Genomic DNA, 20,581 nt, shown 5'->3' with positions numbered 1-20,581 from the left:
ACGCACCCCGCAGCGGCGTAGACTTTCCAAGAAGAGTCGCGCGCATGCAGGACGCTTCCGGGTCCCTCTCGAGGGCGGCTGGGCGGGGCTCCGACCTGCAAGAGCCGCTGCATTCAAGCTCGCACGTGAGCCCCACTAAATAAAGCGCACGAAGCTAGGCCGGCCGGCCAGCGGGTCCGTCTTCGCTCAGCCAAACCTGCCAGGGCGCCTGCTGGGCGCTTGCGGTTGGCCTGAGCCTGGGCGGAGAGTTGGCCGCTTCTATTTATTTTATTCAGTTTATATGGCCACCCATCTCACCTGCCGGACTCATTTCGCTTTGCAAGAAAGAGCAGCTCGAGAGCGGAGCCAAGCCAACTCTGTGCAGCCCTTGGGGCTCCCTGAGCAGCTCAGTGCGAGCGCCCCCCCCCAGATGTTGCAGCCGGTGCGGCCGGCCCCCCCCTGCACCCCCCACGCTACGCCACTGGCCTCATAGAAGTATGCCGGACGGGAGGCGTGGGGGGGGGGAAGGGACGCTGCAGGGTTGCTACAGTGGGGTGTGGGGGGGTCCTGGTCTGGTCTGGTCAAGGCCGGAACCCGGGCTTCCGGAACAGGTCCGCCTCTCCTTGGCCACAAGCTCGCCCAGGTCTAAGCAACGGGGCTGTGCAGGGCCCGTTCCAGTCTCCGGGAAGCCGCTTCGCCTCCTGCCCGGGGCTGCCTGAGCGACTTGCCTGAGCCTGCGAGGGGGGGGGGAGAGGGGGGAGGAGCAGGGCGGGGCCAGGCGGCTCTCTCGGCTTGCGCTGGCTGCCGCCCCCCTGCTAGAGAGAGAGGGAGAGGGAAAGAGAGAGAGAAAGAGAGAAAGCGAGAGCGCGAGAGAGGCAGAGCCCAGGCGCCGATTGAGGATGGCGGCCAGCCCCGCGGGACTGCGGGGCCACCTGGTCTGCTTCCTGGCCCTCCTGTTTCGAGAACTTCCCCGGGCGAGGGCAGGTAACGCCGGCTGGGTGTCCGAAGGGAGAGAGGGAGGGAGGGAGGGGGGGGCAGCAGCTCGGGGAGGGTGTGCTGTGGGACGGGGGGGGTTAGCGACCGTCGAGCGCCCTCCAGACAGCGCCTAGCACAGAGGGCGGAGGCTTAGCGCAGCGTTTTCCAACCTCAGGAACTTGAAGATGCGTGGACTTCAACTCCCAGAATTCCCCAGCCAGCTATGCTGGCTGGGGAATTCTGGGAGTTGAAGTCCACGCATCTTCAAGTTCCTAAGGTTGGAAAACGCTGGCTTAGCGGACTCAACAAACAAAAAACAGCCGACGGTTCACTTGGGCAGCCCAGATGTTGTGTTTGTGGGACGGGCGGGGGGGGGCGGGTGGTGGAGAGGGAGAGAGGCGAGGGGGTGGTGGTGAAAAAACGCTGCTTTAGAAGCGATTCCGCAACCTCGCGAGTGACCTTCCCTCGCTAATTTCCCCCTTCTCCCCCGCCCCGGCCAGCACCTGCTCCGCAGGTAAAGTGCAAAGAGCACTTCCGAACTTAGTTCCCACGGCAAGTGGAGAGCGGCGAAATCAAAGCGAACCCAACCCCCCCCCCCGCCCCAGGTTCGCGCTGCTAACTCAGGCCGGCTTGTTAGGTCGAGTGCTCTCTGCAAAGAGGGGACGGGGTCGGAAGGAAGGGAAGGAAGGAAGGAAGGAAGGAAGGAAGGAAGGAAGGAAGGGAGGGAGGGAGGGAGGGAGGGAGGGAGGGAGGGAGGGAGGGAGGGAGGGAGGGAAAGGAAGGAAGGAAGGAAGGAAGGAAGGAAGGAAGGAAGGAAGGGAGGGAGGGAGGGAGGGAGGGAGGGAGGGAAAGGAAGGAAGGAAGGAAGGAAGGAAGGAAGGAAGGAAGGAGGGAGGGAAGGAGGGAGGGAGGGAGGGAAGGAAGGAAGGAAGGAAGGAAGGAAGGGAAAGGAAAGGAAGGAAGGAAGGAAGGAAGGAGGGAGGGAGAGAAGGAAGGAAGGAAGGAAGGAAGGAAGGAAGGAAGGAAGGAAGGAAGGAAGGAAGGAAGGAAAAGAGCTTCACGGACTCGACTGAAGCGACGGAGAGCTTTTGGCGTTCCTCTCACAAAAGTGATTGTGAGCCGAGAAGTAGCTGCTGCTGCTGCTCTCAAGGGGATGTTTAACACGTCCGCGGCTTGTTTAGGACAAGGAAGGAGGCACCACCTGCTTTTAGGAGCCGCCGCGCTCAGTTATGCGCACCTTTGGCAGGTTTCTGTTGAATCACCATCCCCTTCAAAGAAAGCTCGGTCCCTGGCGATAAAAATAACACTAAAATCTTTTTTTCCAAGTCAGAGATGTTGTCTATTAAGAGTCTAATGCTTTCTTCAAACAGTGAAAATGAGTGTGATAAACGGGTATGATTCTTAACGCAAATGTCTCTCGGAACAGCTGGGAGTAATCACTGACTTTCAATTATAACTTCCTCCCACAGTTTCTAAGATGATGTTTCCTGGGAAGTGGGAGTAAGGATCACGCGAACAAAATATGCAGTGCTGTACCTCTTGTGGCAGTGATATTTTTTTATCCATTTACAAAGTTATGTGGCACATTGATTAATTGGTAGGGTTAAATTATAATGTAAACAATTGGTAGTCCTAATATTGTAGTATCTCAATTTGCCAATGTCTACTCCATAAGATCACATATTGAAAACATGTTATCATATGTTACTCAGTCTGTGATAGCTTTAAGTTAGTTTTTTGCCCCTTAACAGCGAATAGAAGAAATGGCAGTAGTCTATCACAAATAAAAAGTTGTCATCTTGCAAATGCCCGTGTGTTTGTGATGGGGGTGGCTTGTAATTCTTTGCCTGTACTGTAAGCTACAAATGATACCTGCCTCTGTGGGGTTTGACACCAATTTATCCATCTTCTAAAATATTATGTTCGTTATCTTCTCTCAGTCAATTGTCTTAGATTGTTTTGATACCGTTGATCTCACTGGGCTAATTTAAGAACTTTCTCTAATCCTGGTGCTTTTGCTTTTCAGCAAATCTAGAGTTTCCCCATGATATGCTTCCCTTTTTACTGGCATTAAGAGCCTTGGTAGAGCAGTGGGCTAATGCCTCCTTAAGTAACACCAGCTGCCTGCAATTAGTGCAGGTTCGCATCCCACCAGGCTCAAGGTTGACTCAGCCTTCCATCCTTCCGAGGTAGGTAAAATGAGGACCCAGATTGTTGGGGGCAATTAAGCTGACTTTGTAATAATGCCGCTTGGGGGGTGTATGAAAGCCCTAATAAGCAGGCATATACATAGAATGAAGGCTACTGCTAAGCTTGTAAGCCGCCCTGAGTCTTCGGAGAAGGGCGGGATATAAATGGAATTAAAATAAAATAAATAAAAATTATAAAAGAATCTACAGTCAGAGAATAAGTTTAAAGTTAAAATATTATGTTGCAGACCCCGGTTTTAAAAAACCACCCTAGATTAAAACTTCTCTAAAACCATTTCTCAGAAGAAGGCAACTTCACATAAAACCATTTCAGAAAAAAAGTATGAATTAACAATTACATATTTACCCAGAAGCAAAAACATCTTGGATAAAGTGTTAGATATGTCAGGCACATGTGTCCCAGAAATTTAAAGACTCCTTTTATAAGGAGCTTTTATAGAATGACGTTGCTTCCCCACACCATACTTCTAATCGACTTTCAGGAATAGTGCTATGAGCTATAAATTTGAAGGCTGCTTTACATTATATTGTTTCCAAGCTACTGGCTCTTACAGTCCTATTTGTGGCACTTTAAAGACATACTTAAAAACTGCTGTTTGTGCAAAAATATGCTATGGAGAACTTTAAACAAGTATCTTGCAGAGTTTTACTGGAGAGAACGGTGTTCCAAACTTCCAGTTCTCCAAACAAAAACATGCAATTGATTACTATAACTTAAAGAGTGTTCTACTCTTCGAAATCCAAGAATCTTGGGAAAAGGGCATGGTTGGATGAAATGCCAATTGACCATGCCCTTTTCCCAAGATTCTTCATTTAGTTTTCTATACCTCCAGCAAAAGTAAAATTTCCTTCCGATGAAGCTCAAATACAAATGATTGCATGGACATGTTTTTGTAGCTTACTATGCAAAAGTGTAGAAGAAGTTTGCCTTAGTTGTCTTCTGTTTTTCTATCTTTACCTCCTAGTCTTGAAATTCCCAGGGACACCCTCCCATCCAATTACTAACCAGGGCTGACCCTGTTTAGCTTCTGAGATCAGCAAGCCTAGTTAAATGCTATCTTCTCCAGAACCAGTACTGTACTCCATGATTACTGAACCTGCTAAGTTCTTAAATAGTTGGTTGAAAGTTCCCCCAAACCTCCTGTTTCATTAGTTTTGTGGATGTACTTTTGACTGTATAAGGATTTACACATAAACAACTGAATTGGTTGAATTTCCATACGAAACTGCATTCTAGCAGAGTAAGTGTTTTTGTCTATCCCACAAATTGGTATTGTGTGTTGTACTTTGAAGAATAAAATTTATTGCTGGAAACCTTTGGTGGACTACAGCCCACTTCATCTGAAATTTATTATACTATCACTTGTAGCACTTATTTCTCTTCCTCCTCTGTCTCCATTTTTGGACCACCTTATCCTCTATGAAGGATTGCTATTACAAGTGAAGCAGGTACCATAGTTGCTAGCAGCAGAATCTCCTTGACCAGGAAGAAGGGCAGGGGGCTGTGCCCCCTGATGTGGCACTTCAAGCTTCAAGTCCTCAGTGAGTCCAAAACAGCATTGCCATCTCCCTGGGGTTTTGTTCCGGTGTTTCTTCCCTGCCAGTCAGTCATTCATCCCATCCATTCAGGCATATTTTTTTTGAATGAGGAATGATTATGGATGGGCACTGAGCTGCCAGTCTTTAGTCCGTAATAAACTGCTGCATTAAATCCCCCCCTAAGGAAAATCTGAGAAAGGGATCTTTGCAATGAATCAGAAGCAAATAGTGGCTGAGCTCCTGTCCAGAAATGTTGCTGTTCATTGAATAAAGAACTCCAAGGAGATAAAAGGGATGACTGATGACAGCAGCAAGCTGGGATCCAGTTTGATGGGACAGTTATGCTGATGCAGCTCTACTAAAGCTGGATATATCGTCTTATAGAATGACACCCCCCCCCCCTCCACCTCACCCCAGGCTTTGGCTATTCCCTGGAAGCGTCAGCTTAAATATGTATTGTTTACAATAGCATCTGAAGAAAAGTCATAAGGGAATTGTTATCCTGCCTAGTTTTAATCCGCTGCTTAATTCTGTTGTAGCTCTAGCCTTCTGTAAGTTTATTTTAATTCATTGTTGTTTTTTCTTCTCCTTAAATGTGGTATCTGCTTTTTTCTTTCTTTCTGAGTTGCTTTTGTCTCTATTCCCATTTCAGCTGCTTTTTTTGGAAAGGCAGTGAGGAACTATGGCTTCAGCAAAATACAGTAAATTAGTAACAGGGAACAAAGTTATAAAAATCTCAAAGCCCTCCCTTAGATCTTACTTCCAGGTGGCTGACGAGAAGGCTTGCACAGAAGGGAAGTATAAAAGCATGTATTTTTTTGTAGCTGCCCATGAAACTCTGATAAATAATGCTACTGAGCATCCCAGTAAGATACCTGAACAAAACTATTTAAAAATGTATAGATGTATAGGTGTGTGTATTCAAATTCAATATAATTTTCAGTGTAGCTATATCAACTGGATCTTTTTTCCAAATAAGTATCAAATAAGATTGGGGGAAAAATGCTGCATTGTTACAATGGGCCTCAAGAATGAATGCCTCCTATTATGGGTGTTTCTTTCCATCATGCAGCTTAAGAATACTCTGTTAAGTTATTTCTTATTTTTTAAACATTTTGCCAGGGTGGCTTACCTTAGCAACTCAGAAGCATGGACAGTATAGAGAGGGGTACATAATCTGGTGGCTTCTGGGTATTTATAACTTCTGTGTTCCCTGACCAAGTCTGGACTCTTTTGGACATTTAGTCTCTTCCTTAAAAATCTTGAGATCAGGAAACTACAAAAGTGCAAATCAAATAAATGTGCACATTTTAACCTCTTCTTCTCCTTGCTGATCTTACAAAATTTAATTCTTTTTTTTTGTCTGCTGTCTGTGCACACACCCATTCACAATGGGACATTCCTGGCAGGAATGTTTTTCAGGGGAAGCTAGCAAAACAACATCAATAACAACAAAAATAGTTTGATTGAAACCAAATGAAATAGGGAGAGATGCCAACTCAGGCCCTCTGGTCTCTGTCATTCTCTAATTTATTGCTTCCCCTTTCTCTCAGGATTCAAAAGGATTGTACCTTGCCAGTTGTTCCTTTCTTTAATTCAAAATTGTCTAATCCTGGATCAGGTGCAAAACAATGGCTCAAGAAGAGAACATAGGATTAAGGGACAGACTGCCTCTGAGCATGTATTCAAGCCCAGAAATTATTTTTCAGCTCTGGAGCTGAAAATCAAATGCTATTGTAAACCTCATAGATTAATTTATATCCTGTTTTCCGCATCACAAATCCTGATGAAAAACACTGGAAAATTTTAAAGCTTAATTTCCACTTTATATAGTTTCTTTCCTTCATGCTGCCCAAGAACCATCTCTTATATTGTTTCTTATTTTTCAAACATTTTGCCATGTTGCTTGACTTTCAACTGCACATAAACAAGGAATATATTCCTTCTGGAAAAGAAAATACACATATTTTCTTTGTGGACCAGGTTATGCTTGCTTGACACCTACTGCTTCTATTTTATGTTGAACTTTTTGGTTTCAGCTATTAGATTTGGAAGGGAGGAGCAAGCTCTGTTCAGCTGACACTGCCAATCAATAAGAGGTTTTCTAGCAAATCAGCCTCTTCTATCTCTCCATCCCTGTTTTAATCCATGACATTCCCTATTTTGCTTGTTAAAAATGGGGATCTCGTGCTCTAATAAAGGTCTGGGTGGGAAGAGGCAGTGGGAGATGAAGAATGACTATAATGTCATTGAAGTTTGGATGGCTTGGTCCCAATCAGAATGGGACAATCCCTCACACTTCATGCTCTTTACATTTAACCCAAAGCTAAGAGTATCAGTAGAACAAGGGCCTCAGACGCAGAAGCCCAAGGCAGTTCTTCAACTTCATTCCAGGTTGCCAGAGACTCGTTCAGGCATGATTGGGAGAAATACAAGGGGCCTTTCAGGCAGGTGAACTCAATATCTGCACCTGAAATGCCACAGGGAAAAGAGATGACAGCTAGCATGAGATGTGCTTTATGTATACATACACAAACCCAACATCAAATAATGATCAAAATCGGAGTGCTATATCTTCATGTGCTCCTCTTTTCGTTTGCTGAGGGGTGTCTCTCACCATCCTTATTAATTTGGCTAATTGAGTAAAATTTGGTTGAAATGCTCATGGGTTTATATACTTGTGTGAGCATAATAACTTTCACCAACTTAATATCTGGCTGGGCTTTAGGGCCCATCACTTCTAGCCAATATATTCAATGACATATAAGAATCGCAGACCCAGAAATACAAAGGGCATCAGTTTAATGAAGTGCTATTATAGAAACACTCTGCAGTAAATATCTAGCTCTCTGTACTTCCATTCTGGAGTTCTCGGGTGCAACAGGAAAAAATTACTTCTCCCAATGCAGGGGACAAAATCTACTATTTCAAACAAAACATTGACATGATTTAGTGATTTGCATCATTATTTAATGTATTTATTTTTTGTGTGTCTAAATAATCTAAATAATCTAAAAACATAATTTATGGACATTTGGTTTTAATGACCACCCCCCAAATGGTCTGTTAAATGCAGGGTTTACTATAAAGAGTTCTAAAGGAATGACTGCCCATGTTCAGATGTCACAATCCACCAGTTCAGACAGTAATGCAGGGATGATTTAATGCAGAGGTCCACAACCTTGGCCACTTTATGACTTGTGGACTTCAACTCTCAGAATTCCTCAGCCAGCAAGGTTGGAGACCCCTGTTCTAATGAACTAGAACACCTCTGGCACAGGGTTGGGACAGGAGAGGACAGAAGATACATTGTCTTAGGTAACTTCAAAGATAATTAAAAACCCTCACCCATCATCCACAGGATATCTTTTTAATTACACAGTACAATTTCAGGGAAGCATTATGTTAAAAATTGAGATCTGGGAACAATCAAAGCCTTTCAGAGCTATTTATATGTTCGTGTGTATGTATGCTATTTTACATTTACCTGCCTGAATGTTGCAATGAGACTTTGTATGGCCATCTGTTCCAATTAAGGTACATACTCTCACTCACACTCTTTTTTTTTTTACTGTGATCTATTTGTGGAGAAATAATCTGTCAGTATGGTGAGCTGGTCAGTTCAGAATGAATTAAGTCAGACATGTCAAACACAAGGCCTGGGGGCCGGATCCGGCCCGCGAAGTGGTTTCATGTGGCCCGCGAAGCCATCCTGGAAACAGTGAGGCTGCCTTGGCCCTGGCCCAGAGACCCTCCTTCTGCCAGAGACCCTCCGATCTGTCCCACTCCTGCCCAGGCCCCCATAGGCACCCTTGATGCGAACAATGTAGAGCTGGCCACGCCCACCCAGTAGGCCATACACACTAGCCACGCCCACCCAGTAGGCCACACCCACCCAGGCCATACCCACCCAGCCCCCTGAGGGCAACCGCAATGCTGTTGCGGCCCTCAATGAAATTGAGTTTGACACCCCTGAATTAAGAGATATGATCTCTGATTTTATAGAAGGCAGTGTCTGTTCCCTCCAACATAAAAATGCAGATTGGTTAAACTGCCTATTTAAAAATAAATAAAGATGCATGATAATATTATTGTGGTAACTTCCTGTTTGGTTCGCTGTGTGCATTTGGCTTTTGGTTCTCCGTAACTGAATCTTTATGAAAGCAAAAAAGAAAAAGTATTGTTCTTCCAACTCATGAGTTATTAATACTGGACTCCTAACCAAAGAATCTGTTTTCCACAAATGTCTCTAAGGAAGGAATGAACTAATCTTTCATATGATTGTTGCTAATCTACATGGATTAGCAGGATTGCTGGAGAGGGGGAAAGGAATTATTATGTCTCCTTAATATTTTATAGAACATTTATAGCTCGCTTTCAGGTGCAGAAGAATTGGTAACACATGGAATATGAAGTACAGTACCATCAGTTCAATTTTTGTAACCTCTGGATCTCCCAACGTTACACTATTGAAATTTGCTATCAAATTATATTGGACAATGTCAGTATAATTTCCCATTGATTTTAAATGGGCATTAAAGGAAAATAAGTGCACTAACACTGTACGTGCATTAATACAATAATAATAAATAATAATAATAATAAACCTTTATTGTCAAAGTACAACATGTGTACATTGAGATTAGCTGAGCCTCCCCCTGTGCTTTAAGGGGAGGGAGGGCTGAAAGGGAGGGCTGTACGTGCAGTAATACAGTAAAGCTTTAAGGCAGACATGTCAAACACAAGGCCCGGGGGCCAGATCTGGCCCGTGAAGTGGTTTCATGTGGCCCGCGAAGCCATCCTGGAAACAGTGAGGGAATGGCCCCCACTGCCTTGGCCCTGGCCCAGAGACCCTCCTTCTGCCAGAGACCCTCAGATCTGTCCCACTCCTGCCCAGGCCCCCATAGGCACCCTTGATGCGAACGATGTAGAGCTGGCCACGCCCACCCAGTAGGCCATATGCACTCTAGCCACGCCCACCCAGTAGGCCACGCCCACCCAGCCCCTTGAGGGCAACCGTAATGCTGATGCAGCCCTCAATGAAATTGAGTTTGACACCCCTGCTTTAAGGGCTCCCCCCATCCCCTTTCTTCACCTCTTGTGACTTCATAGCATCAGTGTTGTACTCACTCCAATTCTTGGCAGCCAATTAAAAAAATGCAGCCCCTGATTGAAAAAAAAGATGGCCTGCCATTGACTTTAAGGTTAGTTTGAAACATATTAGAAACAATACAATAGCATTGACAGCAATTACAAATCAAGCAGCAACAAACCAGTATTTAACAATGAAAGCAATAAAAAGGGAATTTTTCCCCAAAAACAATTTCCTAAAAAAGCCTGGGAGAATAAAAACACAGCCACTTATTAAATTTTTGCTTCGGAAAGATTTGCCCAAGTCCAGTACAATAGGATAGAGTTTCTGATAATTGAGGCAGATTTTTTTAAAAATTTATCTTTAGCAGGGGAGGTCACTGTTCTTGCTTTTAGAAGAAAATCTTTAAATGATTTTCAAAATCTGGTTAGTGTTTCATATTATCATTGGAGTCCCTGGGGTTAAAATTTTCAGCTGTTCAGTTTTTAAGGGTTTCAGTTTTTTTATTCTGGGTTTTTGTTGTATTTTTTACAGAAAGACTTTATTGTGCAATCTCTGTGAGTGTGTGTGAGATTATTTTATCAAGGATCAACATTTTGACAACATGATCCTGAAGAGCTCTCAGAAGCTGTAAAAAAGGGGTTGGAAGCCAAGAAAATGCATTCTGTGGATTTTCTGCTTTAGAAGATATCACCTCTGTAGCACAGCACAGAAAAGTTGATAGAATCACTTTCCTATATTAGATGTGGAAAGTTGAAAGAAAGTGCAAAGGGGTTACTCAGTGAAGTGCTTTATGTTCTGGGAGCTGTGCAGATTTTATACTGTCTGGAAATTCAGTGTGAATTCTATTTATCTCATCTAGGTGTTTCTTGTTGCTTTAGAGTTGCATCTGGCAGTTCCACTGCAAACAAATCGTCAGATGAACGTGCACAGAATCTTCTTCTGACTCATGGACCTCTTGGTGAAAGCAGTCAGATCAAGCAAAACAAACAAACAAACATCCCACTGTTTTGTCTTCAGAAGCTGGGGAGGAGACCTTTGTATAGCCCTATTATACAATAGACAAAAGTTTCTGATATGTAATATTGCAGAGTAATGATATGTAATGTTATCGAATAGGAATTATTCTGCAGGCTCGCCAATTGTATTGGAAAGCATTAACAAAGATCTGTATAGTGATAGGGGAAGAAGCAAGGGGACTGTTGCTCAGATTCATTCATTTATATACAGCACAAATTAAAACAGGAATGTTATTACACTTCAACTCTGAGATCATTGTGAGTCATGGAAAGAAATCTGGAAGCCTTCAAATGTGTATAAAAGGAATTTGATGTAGAATTTAACATCTTGAATATGTTTGCTTTCAATTAAATAAAGCAAATTTCTAGCTGTTTTGATTGTAAAGAAAAGTTTGCAAATACATAGGCAGCAGTTCCTAAAGGCCCCAGAACTGGAGAAGGGAGAGAGATAGAAGGAGACTATGAAGGGATTCTGGTGAGATTGATTAATTGACTTAATTGTGCCCTCAAGTTTTGCTTTTTTTAACTCCTGGTGACCACATAGGACCACGGGTGCGGTTCAAGGTCTTGGTGATGGTTTTTAAGTCCTTACATGGCATGGGTCCGGAATACCTCGGGGACCACCTGCTGCCGGCGTCGACTTCCCTCCGCCCTGTGCGCTCCCACAGAGAGGGCCTCCTCAGGGTGCCTCCGGTCAGAGAATGTTGACTGGTGGCCCCCAGGGGGAGGGCCTTCTCTGTGGGCGCCCCGGCTTTATGGAACCAACTGCCGGTTGAGCTCCGGACGGCACCGGACCTTCGCTCCTTCCGGCGCAGGTTAAAGACCCATTTATTCGAACAAGCTGGCCTGGCCTGATGGGGGAACCTTAGGGTTTTAATGGGTTTTACATTTTGATTGTTTTAATTGGGCAATTATTTAATCTTTTTTAACTTTTGTATTTCTATTTATATGCCCTGTTCACCGCCCTGAGTCCTTCGGGAGAAGGGCGGTATAAAAATTCAATAAATAATAATAATAATAATAATAATAATAATAATAATAATAATAATAATAATAATAATAATAATAATAATAAATAATTTTTTTCATCTCCTCTCTGATGAGAACTAGTGGGGAAGGTAAACTGGGAAATCAAAGTTCATTTCATTTCTGAGCTCTGATGTAGTTTCTTCTCTATAAGCAGACTATTTTCTGTCAGTCTGTCTTGCCACATCTGTAAATGATAGTAGTAGAGATTGTATGCATGCAAGGTATTACGAAACAATAAGGATTTATAGCCAGACTTTCCTCCAAAGAACTCAAGGTGCTGCATGATTAATCTTGCTTCTCTTTAATCTAACAAGAACCCTATTAAGTCAGGCTGAGGAGTAAATGCCTGGTCCAAGGCCAAGATTGTTTTGTGAGGCAATTCAAACCGTGCTTTCCCTTGTCCTATTAGTGCAGCTGTTTATGCCACCGTATTATTTAATTGGTTTGCTTTGTTTCTGCTAGGAGAAGTATTTTGGCCCTTCAGCATGGCATGATCGACTTTCATGGGAGGATATGTATTTCGCATCTGCAAGCCTCTTATCTCTGGATCAGTCCTCAAATTTTAACAACTGCAGAAAATTAACCTCTCTCCAAAATCTTTAAAATGTTTCAGGCCTTAGTGCTGGCAGAGGACTTGTCTGAAATATCAGCTGAGATTTAACCTGAGCAGGGTTCTTTTGAAGGGGCAAATTATTAAATACTCGGTTCATTAACATTTCCTTTACCATCCCCTATTAGCACTGTTTTCCTGGCTCCTCTGTTTCATCATCCAGCTGTTTCCTCTTCTATATTTTCCCCCCATTGTTACCAACCTTTCAGTCATTTGGGAAAGAAAAGAGATATACATTAGGAAAAATGTAAGGTAGTACATTGCCCGATTGACTCATTTTTCTCTTCCCCTATCCCCTCTTCCTCTTTTTTCCTTGGAATATATTTCCGTGTTTTGTTTTGGTTCCTTGTATACAAAGCTGTGGTCAATAACAAGGGTTGGGCAAGTAGCTCGGAATCAGGAATTTACACAGCTGTTTGCCTTCTGTTATTTGGCCTAATTCTGGGATAAGCTATTACTAATAAACAGTCTTCAGCTGCAACTTTCTCAGAATATGAAGTAATTAGGACATCAAGCCATATGTTCTAGCTGCATTTTCATGCCACATGGGATAACAAGGCAGGCATATCCTGGTAAGCCAGACTGTAAATTTAACATGACAATATCATTTCTGGCCTAAAGTGCTCAGATCACCGGCTTAAGATAACCTGTACAAAAATGTTTGGACTGAGGGCTAGACTCGGCATTAAATAACATCTGTCAGGCGTGAAAAAAACAGGTCCACACGTGAAGGTCTAGTTAAACTGATTTATTGCTAAAACCTATGCATAGGAATCTTCTCAAGTAACAGACCTGCTTGGAGGGTCAATGGAATTCAAGGCAGGTTGGACTTAGTTCGCTTGTGGCTATGTAAGGATTATAGGCTGATCCCTCTTTTAACTCTGCTTACAGATTCTGCTACTCCTTCTCCTACAACATCCCAGTTATGAACTCCAGACGTTTAGTAGGGTCAGACAAAATGTAATTTAATATGATTCTTAAATATACTTAAAACAAATGAATATAATTATTTGCTGTATATTTAATGCATTTTTGCTTTAATCACATTAAAATGCAATTTGTTGAAAACTTTTGTGAGGCTGTGGAGGCTAAAGTTAGAGGAAAGGTTAAAATGTAATTACGCTCTTCTTTGTAACAGCGGATCTTTCAAAAAAAAATATGGTTGGCATACCAGGAAGTTCAAGGGACTGAATTTGGAATATCTAATCTGTAAGCTATATGCTTTGCAATATTTTCTTCCAATTATCTACCACTTGAAATTCTGGTGGAGGGAAAACACATTTTGTAGTTCTAAGACATGGTGAAATATTTTGTATTTGAAAAATGCTAATGTGACTTTCATACTTTATCACACTGAAATACCTGCCTACGTTGTTCTCCCAAACATCTGCAGAAGAAAAATCAGCTTTCTGTGTCAGGATTCCATCTGCTCCAGACTTAGTAATGATTCCCATGGGCTGTACTGCATGTGGTTCAGCACCATGGACAGGTCATCTGGGAGGTCACCTGTACTTCAGGACCACAATTCAATGCTGTATATTGTATAACAATAGGTGGTGCTTTCAGCTTTGTCATCGTTGGCTCAGGGTTGCCCTGGAATTTCTCATTTACAGCTGGGAATGGAAAATCCAGATTTTGGCAGGTAGCATCCATGAGTCAAGGGTGATATACTCCCAGCTGTGAACATCTGGCAGGCAAGTGGTTTGGCTGGAACTCTATGGCCCATACATCCAGTGGCAGAAGGCCTGGCTGCCTGGCTGCTTTTTCCTGCTTCCTTTTCAACGAATCAGTTGCTACCCTGACTGGCAATTAGTATCCTAATAGTCCCTGAAGCAAAGCAGTTGGCATTCCTTGCCTGGGCCAGGAATCTACCAAAAAAATAATCTATCTGCTGAACATTAATTTTATCAGCCGAATTTTGTTTAAGTGCCTGCAAACTCTGTTCTGTTATATTCGACTTTTGCTTCTTGGTATAGATTAGGGGTGTCAAACTGCTGGCCCACGGGCTGGATGCGTCATGCGGAAGCTGTGCCCACCCCATTGCCGGTAATGGCAAAACCGTCCCAATACGTTGTGTGACGTCACATGACATCGCGAGTTTGACATGTCTGGTATAGATGGTGGGGAGGGAGGGAAGAATGAGAGTAAAATTCCTGGAAGAGGAATTAGGAGAGATGATTTAAAGCTTAATGCAGCTGAAAAGAGACAGCAAGATTTCTTCCATTTACCTACCTGGTTTGGCAGCCAAGTGGCTCTTTTCATTTTGAACTCCAAGCAGAAACCAGCTATTCTGTATAAAAAGGAAACAAGAAGAGACTCTACTGTTGTACTGTTACACATTGGATATTTATTTTTGCTACTTTTTAAAGGCTAGACAAAATAAAGTACTAATAGCTTCAATTGTGAAAGACTGGGACACTCAAAGAGATTGCTATAAAATCCATTTCTTGTCCTTCTCCTTCCTCTATTATCTAAGTACATTAAGGAGTCAACTTCTATATCTGGGAGGTGCAATGTACAAACAAACGTGATAGTGGTATCTGCTCCCATCTTCTGATTTCTCTGTATGGCTGGGATCTATTCCACTGCAAAGCTGGCATGGAAGTGGGAACTGAAACTCGGATTTTGTTACTTTCATTCCAAAGAAGCAAGGCCTCTTTAAGGAAAAGGAGGAAGAGTCAGGATCAGAAAAAGGAAAGAAGGCGAGGTTGTCAGAATACAAGCGAATTTGAGGGCTAATCCACATGGAGCCCCATTTCCATCTGTCCTGTGTGCCATCGTTCACTCCCTAGTGACTAAAATGGACAATGTGAAATTTGAGTGGGCCACGAATGAGAAGTATATATCGGAGGTGGTGACCCTTTGAGAGCTGTATGCAACGAAATTTCATTTTGATGTATGCCGATTGGTGTACATTCAAAGTGACAATAAAGTTATCATCATCATCATTTTAGTTTTAACTGAGATCTGGCAGTGTATGCCCAAGCTTGACTACTTCATGTGGTTTTATGCCTCTTCATTTTAATAAAGTCCCCCCCCACACACACCATTTGTGAATATGTTAAAGAGAAAATTCTATGAGAATGATCCTCCTCCTTGGCTTTTCACAGAGGAAGCTTAAATTATGCTGACCATATAAAGTAGCATTACCCAGGAGTAAACAGGCTTACCAATGAGAAGGAGGCTCTGTCTGGAAGCATGATTTTCATTACCGCTTTTGTGTTGCCCTCCTATTCTTCTGAACCAGCACATTCAGTTCCCAAGAACGAGACCTTGCCTTTATAGGGTGGGACCTGGGCCTGGCTCAATCTGGGTCAGAACAGGTCAAGTCTGGAACCTAAAAACTCCAGAGACCACCCACAGTGCATTTTTCCAAGTCGTTTGTGGCTCAGCATTTCCGACTCTGCTCCCAAGTCACCGCTTTGTGAATAAATCTCTCTTGCTCTTTCTCCCAGCGTTTTTGTTTGGACCCATATGCTGTTAGCTTAACTCAGCCCCTTCTCCCTCCTCCATCATTTAGCCAACATCAAGGTCAAACTACAGATGGTACCGAAAGATCTGTGATTAGATCTTCCAAGAAAGATCTCTCCCCCGCCCCCCCCCCCCATGTTCGCACGTGCACACTCACACAAACACGTACAGCATAGCATTGAGTACAACGGAGAGGAAATAGTGCTATGCTTTTTCTCCCGTATACACATCCCTTTCCTGATTAAGTTCTGTTCCCCCTATTGCCCTACAGAGGGGATATGACAGGCACTGAGATCTTATTTTCCTTTTTCTGGTCAGTCTGATAGCAGCCTTGTGGAACAAATGTGATGAAGGAAATGACAATGTTATGTTTCTCTGTGCGTGCAGTTAAATCACCTTTCTCTTCTGCCATGGTCCTGATCTAAATTTTCCATTTTCCCAGTGGCTGTTTTTCAGCTTTTTTCTCCCCTCCTTTAATTATCTGGAGAGTTAATCTCCTGTGGTACACAGCTCCAAATGAAATCTTCATTGAGCAGCAGGTAGAATTCTATTATTTCATCTTCCCTAGTCAAGAATTTCGTGTTGCATCTAACACAGACATGTCAAACACAAGGCCCGGGGGCCAGATCCGGCCCGCGAAGTAGTTTCATGTGGCCCGCGAAGCCATCCTGGAAACAGTGAGAGAATGGCCCCCACTGCCTTGGCCCTGGCCCAGAGACCCTCCTTCTGCCAGAGACCCTCAGATCTGTCCCACTTCTGCCCAGGCTCCCATAGGCACCCTTGATGCCAACGATGTAGAGCTGGCCACACCCACCCAGTAGGCCATACCCACTCTAGCCACACCCACCCAGTAGGCCACGCCCACCCTGGCCATACCCACCCGGCCCCCTGAGGGCAACCGCAGTGCTGATGCGGCCCTTAATGAAATTGAGTTTGACACCCCTAACGGCTACTTAGGTGCTACTCCTGCGGAATTTCCTTGTGATGAATTTTTTGTACTTCTGCAAATCTGAATATTCTTCCTTACTGTGTATACTGTATATTTTGCTGTTTTCAGTAGTTCAGGCTTAATGCTCAAAGAATGCATTCATTCTGGGTTGAATTTGCCCTTTGCCCTTCTTTCAGGGATCTCAGGCATGGTTAATTGACATGGTTAATTCCCGACTGATGAAACTACAGCATTTACCTAGGGCCAGAATGTGACGCTTGATTTCTTGAATTCATACCAAGTATAATTTCTGGCTCTCTAGCAATTCCCATAATTTTGAGGATATAGTATTCCTCTGCAAAGGACTGCACGTCTTACATTCAAACATTTTGAATGTATGCTTCTTCTCAATTTAATAAGGCCGTGAGATAGCAAAAAATCCATACATGCAGAAAATTGCTGTAGTCACAATAGATAATAGTGGGGTCAATGAACAGATTCTGAGCAAACTGAAGGCAACTTTCTATATTCCTGGAAACCATTGCTGTTTTTATTTATGTGGCAATATTTCATCCCTTTTTTTCCATTTCTGTGCATCCTTTTCTCAAGGGCTTTTGTCATATTATTTTTCAACAATTCTGCAAGTCCTTACTGCACAGAGAAGTATCACTTTTTCTTACACATTCTGCTGATATTGCAGTTGTAACACTAAAATAGCTTAAAAGTGCTTCACAGACATGATCATCCTGATTGTTAGCGATTATGTCACATCAACCCTCAATATATTTCCCAATATATATTTTCAGAACTTGTTACTATACCACATATAACTCTTGGTTGCAACATTGTGGGTCTCTTATTCATTGAAAAGAAACTTAAATTGCTGCAGACCAATGTATGAACAGTTACTGGACCTGTATTCTAATCATCTAGAGCAGGGGTGTCAAACTCAATTTCATTGAGGGCCGCATCAACATTGCGGTTGCCCTCAGGGGGCCGGGTGGGTATGGCCAGGGTGGGCGTGGCTTACTGGGTGGGCATGGCTAGAGTGCGTATGGCCTACTGGGTGGGCATGGCCAGCTCTACATCATTCGCATCAAGGGTGACTATGAGGGCCTGGGCAGGAGTGGGACAGATCTGGGGGTCTCTGGCAGAAGGAGGGTCTCTGGGCCAGGGCCAAGGCAGTGGGGGCTGTTCCCTCACTGTTTCCAGGATGGCTTCGCGGGCCACATGAAACCACTTCGCGGGCCGGATCTGGCCCCCGGGCCTTGTGTTTGACATGTCTGATCTAGAGTAATCCAAACACTATGAATGAAATGATGTAATTAAAATCAAGACTAAATCAGAATAAGTTTAACAGTTAAAAGCTTAGTGAAAAAAATGGGGTTTGACCATTTTCTTAAATACTATGTAAGTTGGGGCCAGACACACCTAGATAGATTGCATTTATAGATTGGGGGCCTCAAAAGAGAAAAACCTATCCTGCATTCTGTAATGTGTGAACTTCTGGCAGCTAGTTTGTGTGTGTGTGTGTGTGTGTGTGTGTGTGTGTGTATTTAAAAAATGCTTTTTCTGCGGATCTAAGTATGTTGAAATAATCAGGATGAGAAATACCAAAGATGTGAATTGCCATTATTATGTTAGACTATACTTCAGGTAGGGTCTCCAAGAGATTCAGAAGAACTTGTAATTATGCAACTTCCAAATACTGTAAACATGTATGTACAAGACAAGATTTTAACATTATTCTGAAAAGCATTTATTATCAAGAGTAGTTGGAATGGCCAACGATATGTTACATTGCATCTTATCTCCCTACCCCCCATTAGACTGTTAGTTACTAATCAGTAGGTGGGTGGTTGTAGTAAATCAGTATTTACTGCACATCAGATTTGATCAGCAAAGCCTGATTGCAATGGACTGCAAGTACCATGAATGGATCGGTTCTTGTATGGGTCTTTTCTTCCTTGTGGAGATGTTCAAACTGTGCACAGCAGAACTTCTTATACTGTATATGTGTGTGTGTGTATAACAATGAATTGATCTGGTGTGTGCTGATTGCACCTGCTGGTTTTCTATTTGACTTCCATATATTTAGAGACTTTTATGTACAACCACTTAGATACGTAAACCAGATAAGTAAACATGAACACACACAGGGAATCCATTGTGCTACAGTATCTGTGCAATGACTTATACGTACAGAGCTAAGTTCCTGATGGAGGTGAAAACTTGCGTGGATGGAGGTCATAGGGAAGGGAAGGCCACACAGTTGTGTGGTTTATTTAGTATTCTTTCAGCATGCAGTCCATGTCAAGGGCTTCCTAATCTCTGCCCTTCAAATACTAACTATTGTTCCAGTTCTCTAAAAGCCTGCTTCCTCAACCACTCAAACTGTCAGGCTTCACAGCAGGACACAGCAGGAAATCTCAGCTCTTCACACACTTTACCCTTGTTATGCAATTGGCTTAACTTGGTGGACAGGTCTCATACACAGCTGTGTAAAATTAAGCTCTTTAGCAAAAATGAAGCTAGATACACATAGAGTTTTGCCCTCTGCAACGCAAAGATGTGCAATCATTTATAGCTGTCTATACTCCAGGTTTAATATTTAGACTTTTTCCTCATACCTTTCCAAATTAACGGTTTCCAAGTAATTATCTTGATAGTCGTAAGTAGCTCAGACATATTTACTTATGTGACTATCTTCTCTATCCTGGGAGTAGCTGGTTGTTATCTAGCTAGATTCAGCCAATAAAGAACACAAAGAAATGCAAATTTCTGAAATGTTTTTCACCAAATATAAATTGATCTATATCTGTATGATATACAGTAATTACAACAGCTGTTTCTTCTTTTCTGTGTTCTAGAATTGAAAAATCCTAACGTTCTCAAAAAAGCATGTGCGATCTATTCAGGATGAAAACAACTTGGTATTTGTGGTTTCAGTTTCCCACTAGTAATCTCCAAATAAGCCTTATTTAAATGTCAGTTTTTTCTGTTATGTTATTTCTCTTATATGCATTTTTCCCCCACATAAGTGACCATTTTCTCTCAGTGTGTTGGCGTGCATTTGGATGAGAAATGGTGCAATCTAAGTAGAGAACTCTTACATCTTTAATATGACATCATCCTCAATGTGAGAAACTGAAAAAAAAAGTGCTTTTAAGATTGAAGATGTTCTTGCCACCAGAATCTATAAACACTTGTCTTTCATGACATGTTGCTTCTGTGAACATGCATCCTGGAAAAGCTAATCTATCCTTTTAGATTTTGCTCCTTTTAGCTTCCGATGTGAATTGCGCAACTCTTGTTGAGATGGAAAATAAATTCTCTTCGCCTCTCTGTGCTTGGAACACTGTCACATAATGCCTCTATCTCCATTTATTTTCCCATTAGTAGAGTCAAACCACATTAAGGATTAATTTGGCATGCGTGAAAGATTCAGGCAGAATTCCATTTTGATTTCACTTTGTTGGCTCAAGCAATGAATTTCTGTGGGAAATCTATCTGCCTAGTCAGATTTTGGTTAGAAACATCAACACTGTCATTTTTCCCCAATATATTTATGGGTTTGTTTGAACCATCTCTTGCTCCTAAATTGCCCTCTGCATGTGTGATTCATACACAGTCTCCCAAATAATGGTTTCTGTACCATCAGGTTGCCAGGATCAATGGACATACTATTAATATAGCATGCCATTTTGATTTTTATTTCTATTTTTTAGG

The 20,581-nt window shown here is 42.8% G+C and overlaps 1 protein-coding gene across 7 annotated transcripts in view; it reads left to right on the top strand.

Annotated features, from left to right (window-relative positions):
• The first annotated feature begins 808 nt into the window (after positions 1 to 808).
• Positions 809 to 20,581, top strand: part of COL5A3 (collagen type V alpha 3 chain) — a 135,833-nt gene continuing 116,060 nt past the window's right edge. For all 7 annotated transcript variants that reach the window (XR_014491372.1, XM_083353980.1, XM_083353979.1 and 4 more), the window contains exon 1: positions 809 to 963. Coding sequence is in view for 6 of the 7 variants with exons in the window: in XM_083353980.1 (XP_083210106.1) it covers positions 879 to 963 (85 nt within the window). In the remaining variant the exon portion in view is untranslated. The remainder of the gene's footprint in view (positions 964 to 20,581) is intronic.

This window comes from Vipera ursinii (genome assembly GCF_947247035.1).
Source record: "Vipera ursinii genome assembly, chromosome: 2".
NCBI classification, from domain to species: domain Eukaryota; kingdom Metazoa; phylum Chordata; class Lepidosauria; order Squamata; family Viperidae; genus Vipera; species Vipera ursinii.
Note: the sequence above shows the minus strand (reverse complement) of the source record. Positions and strands in the feature narration are given on the sequence as shown.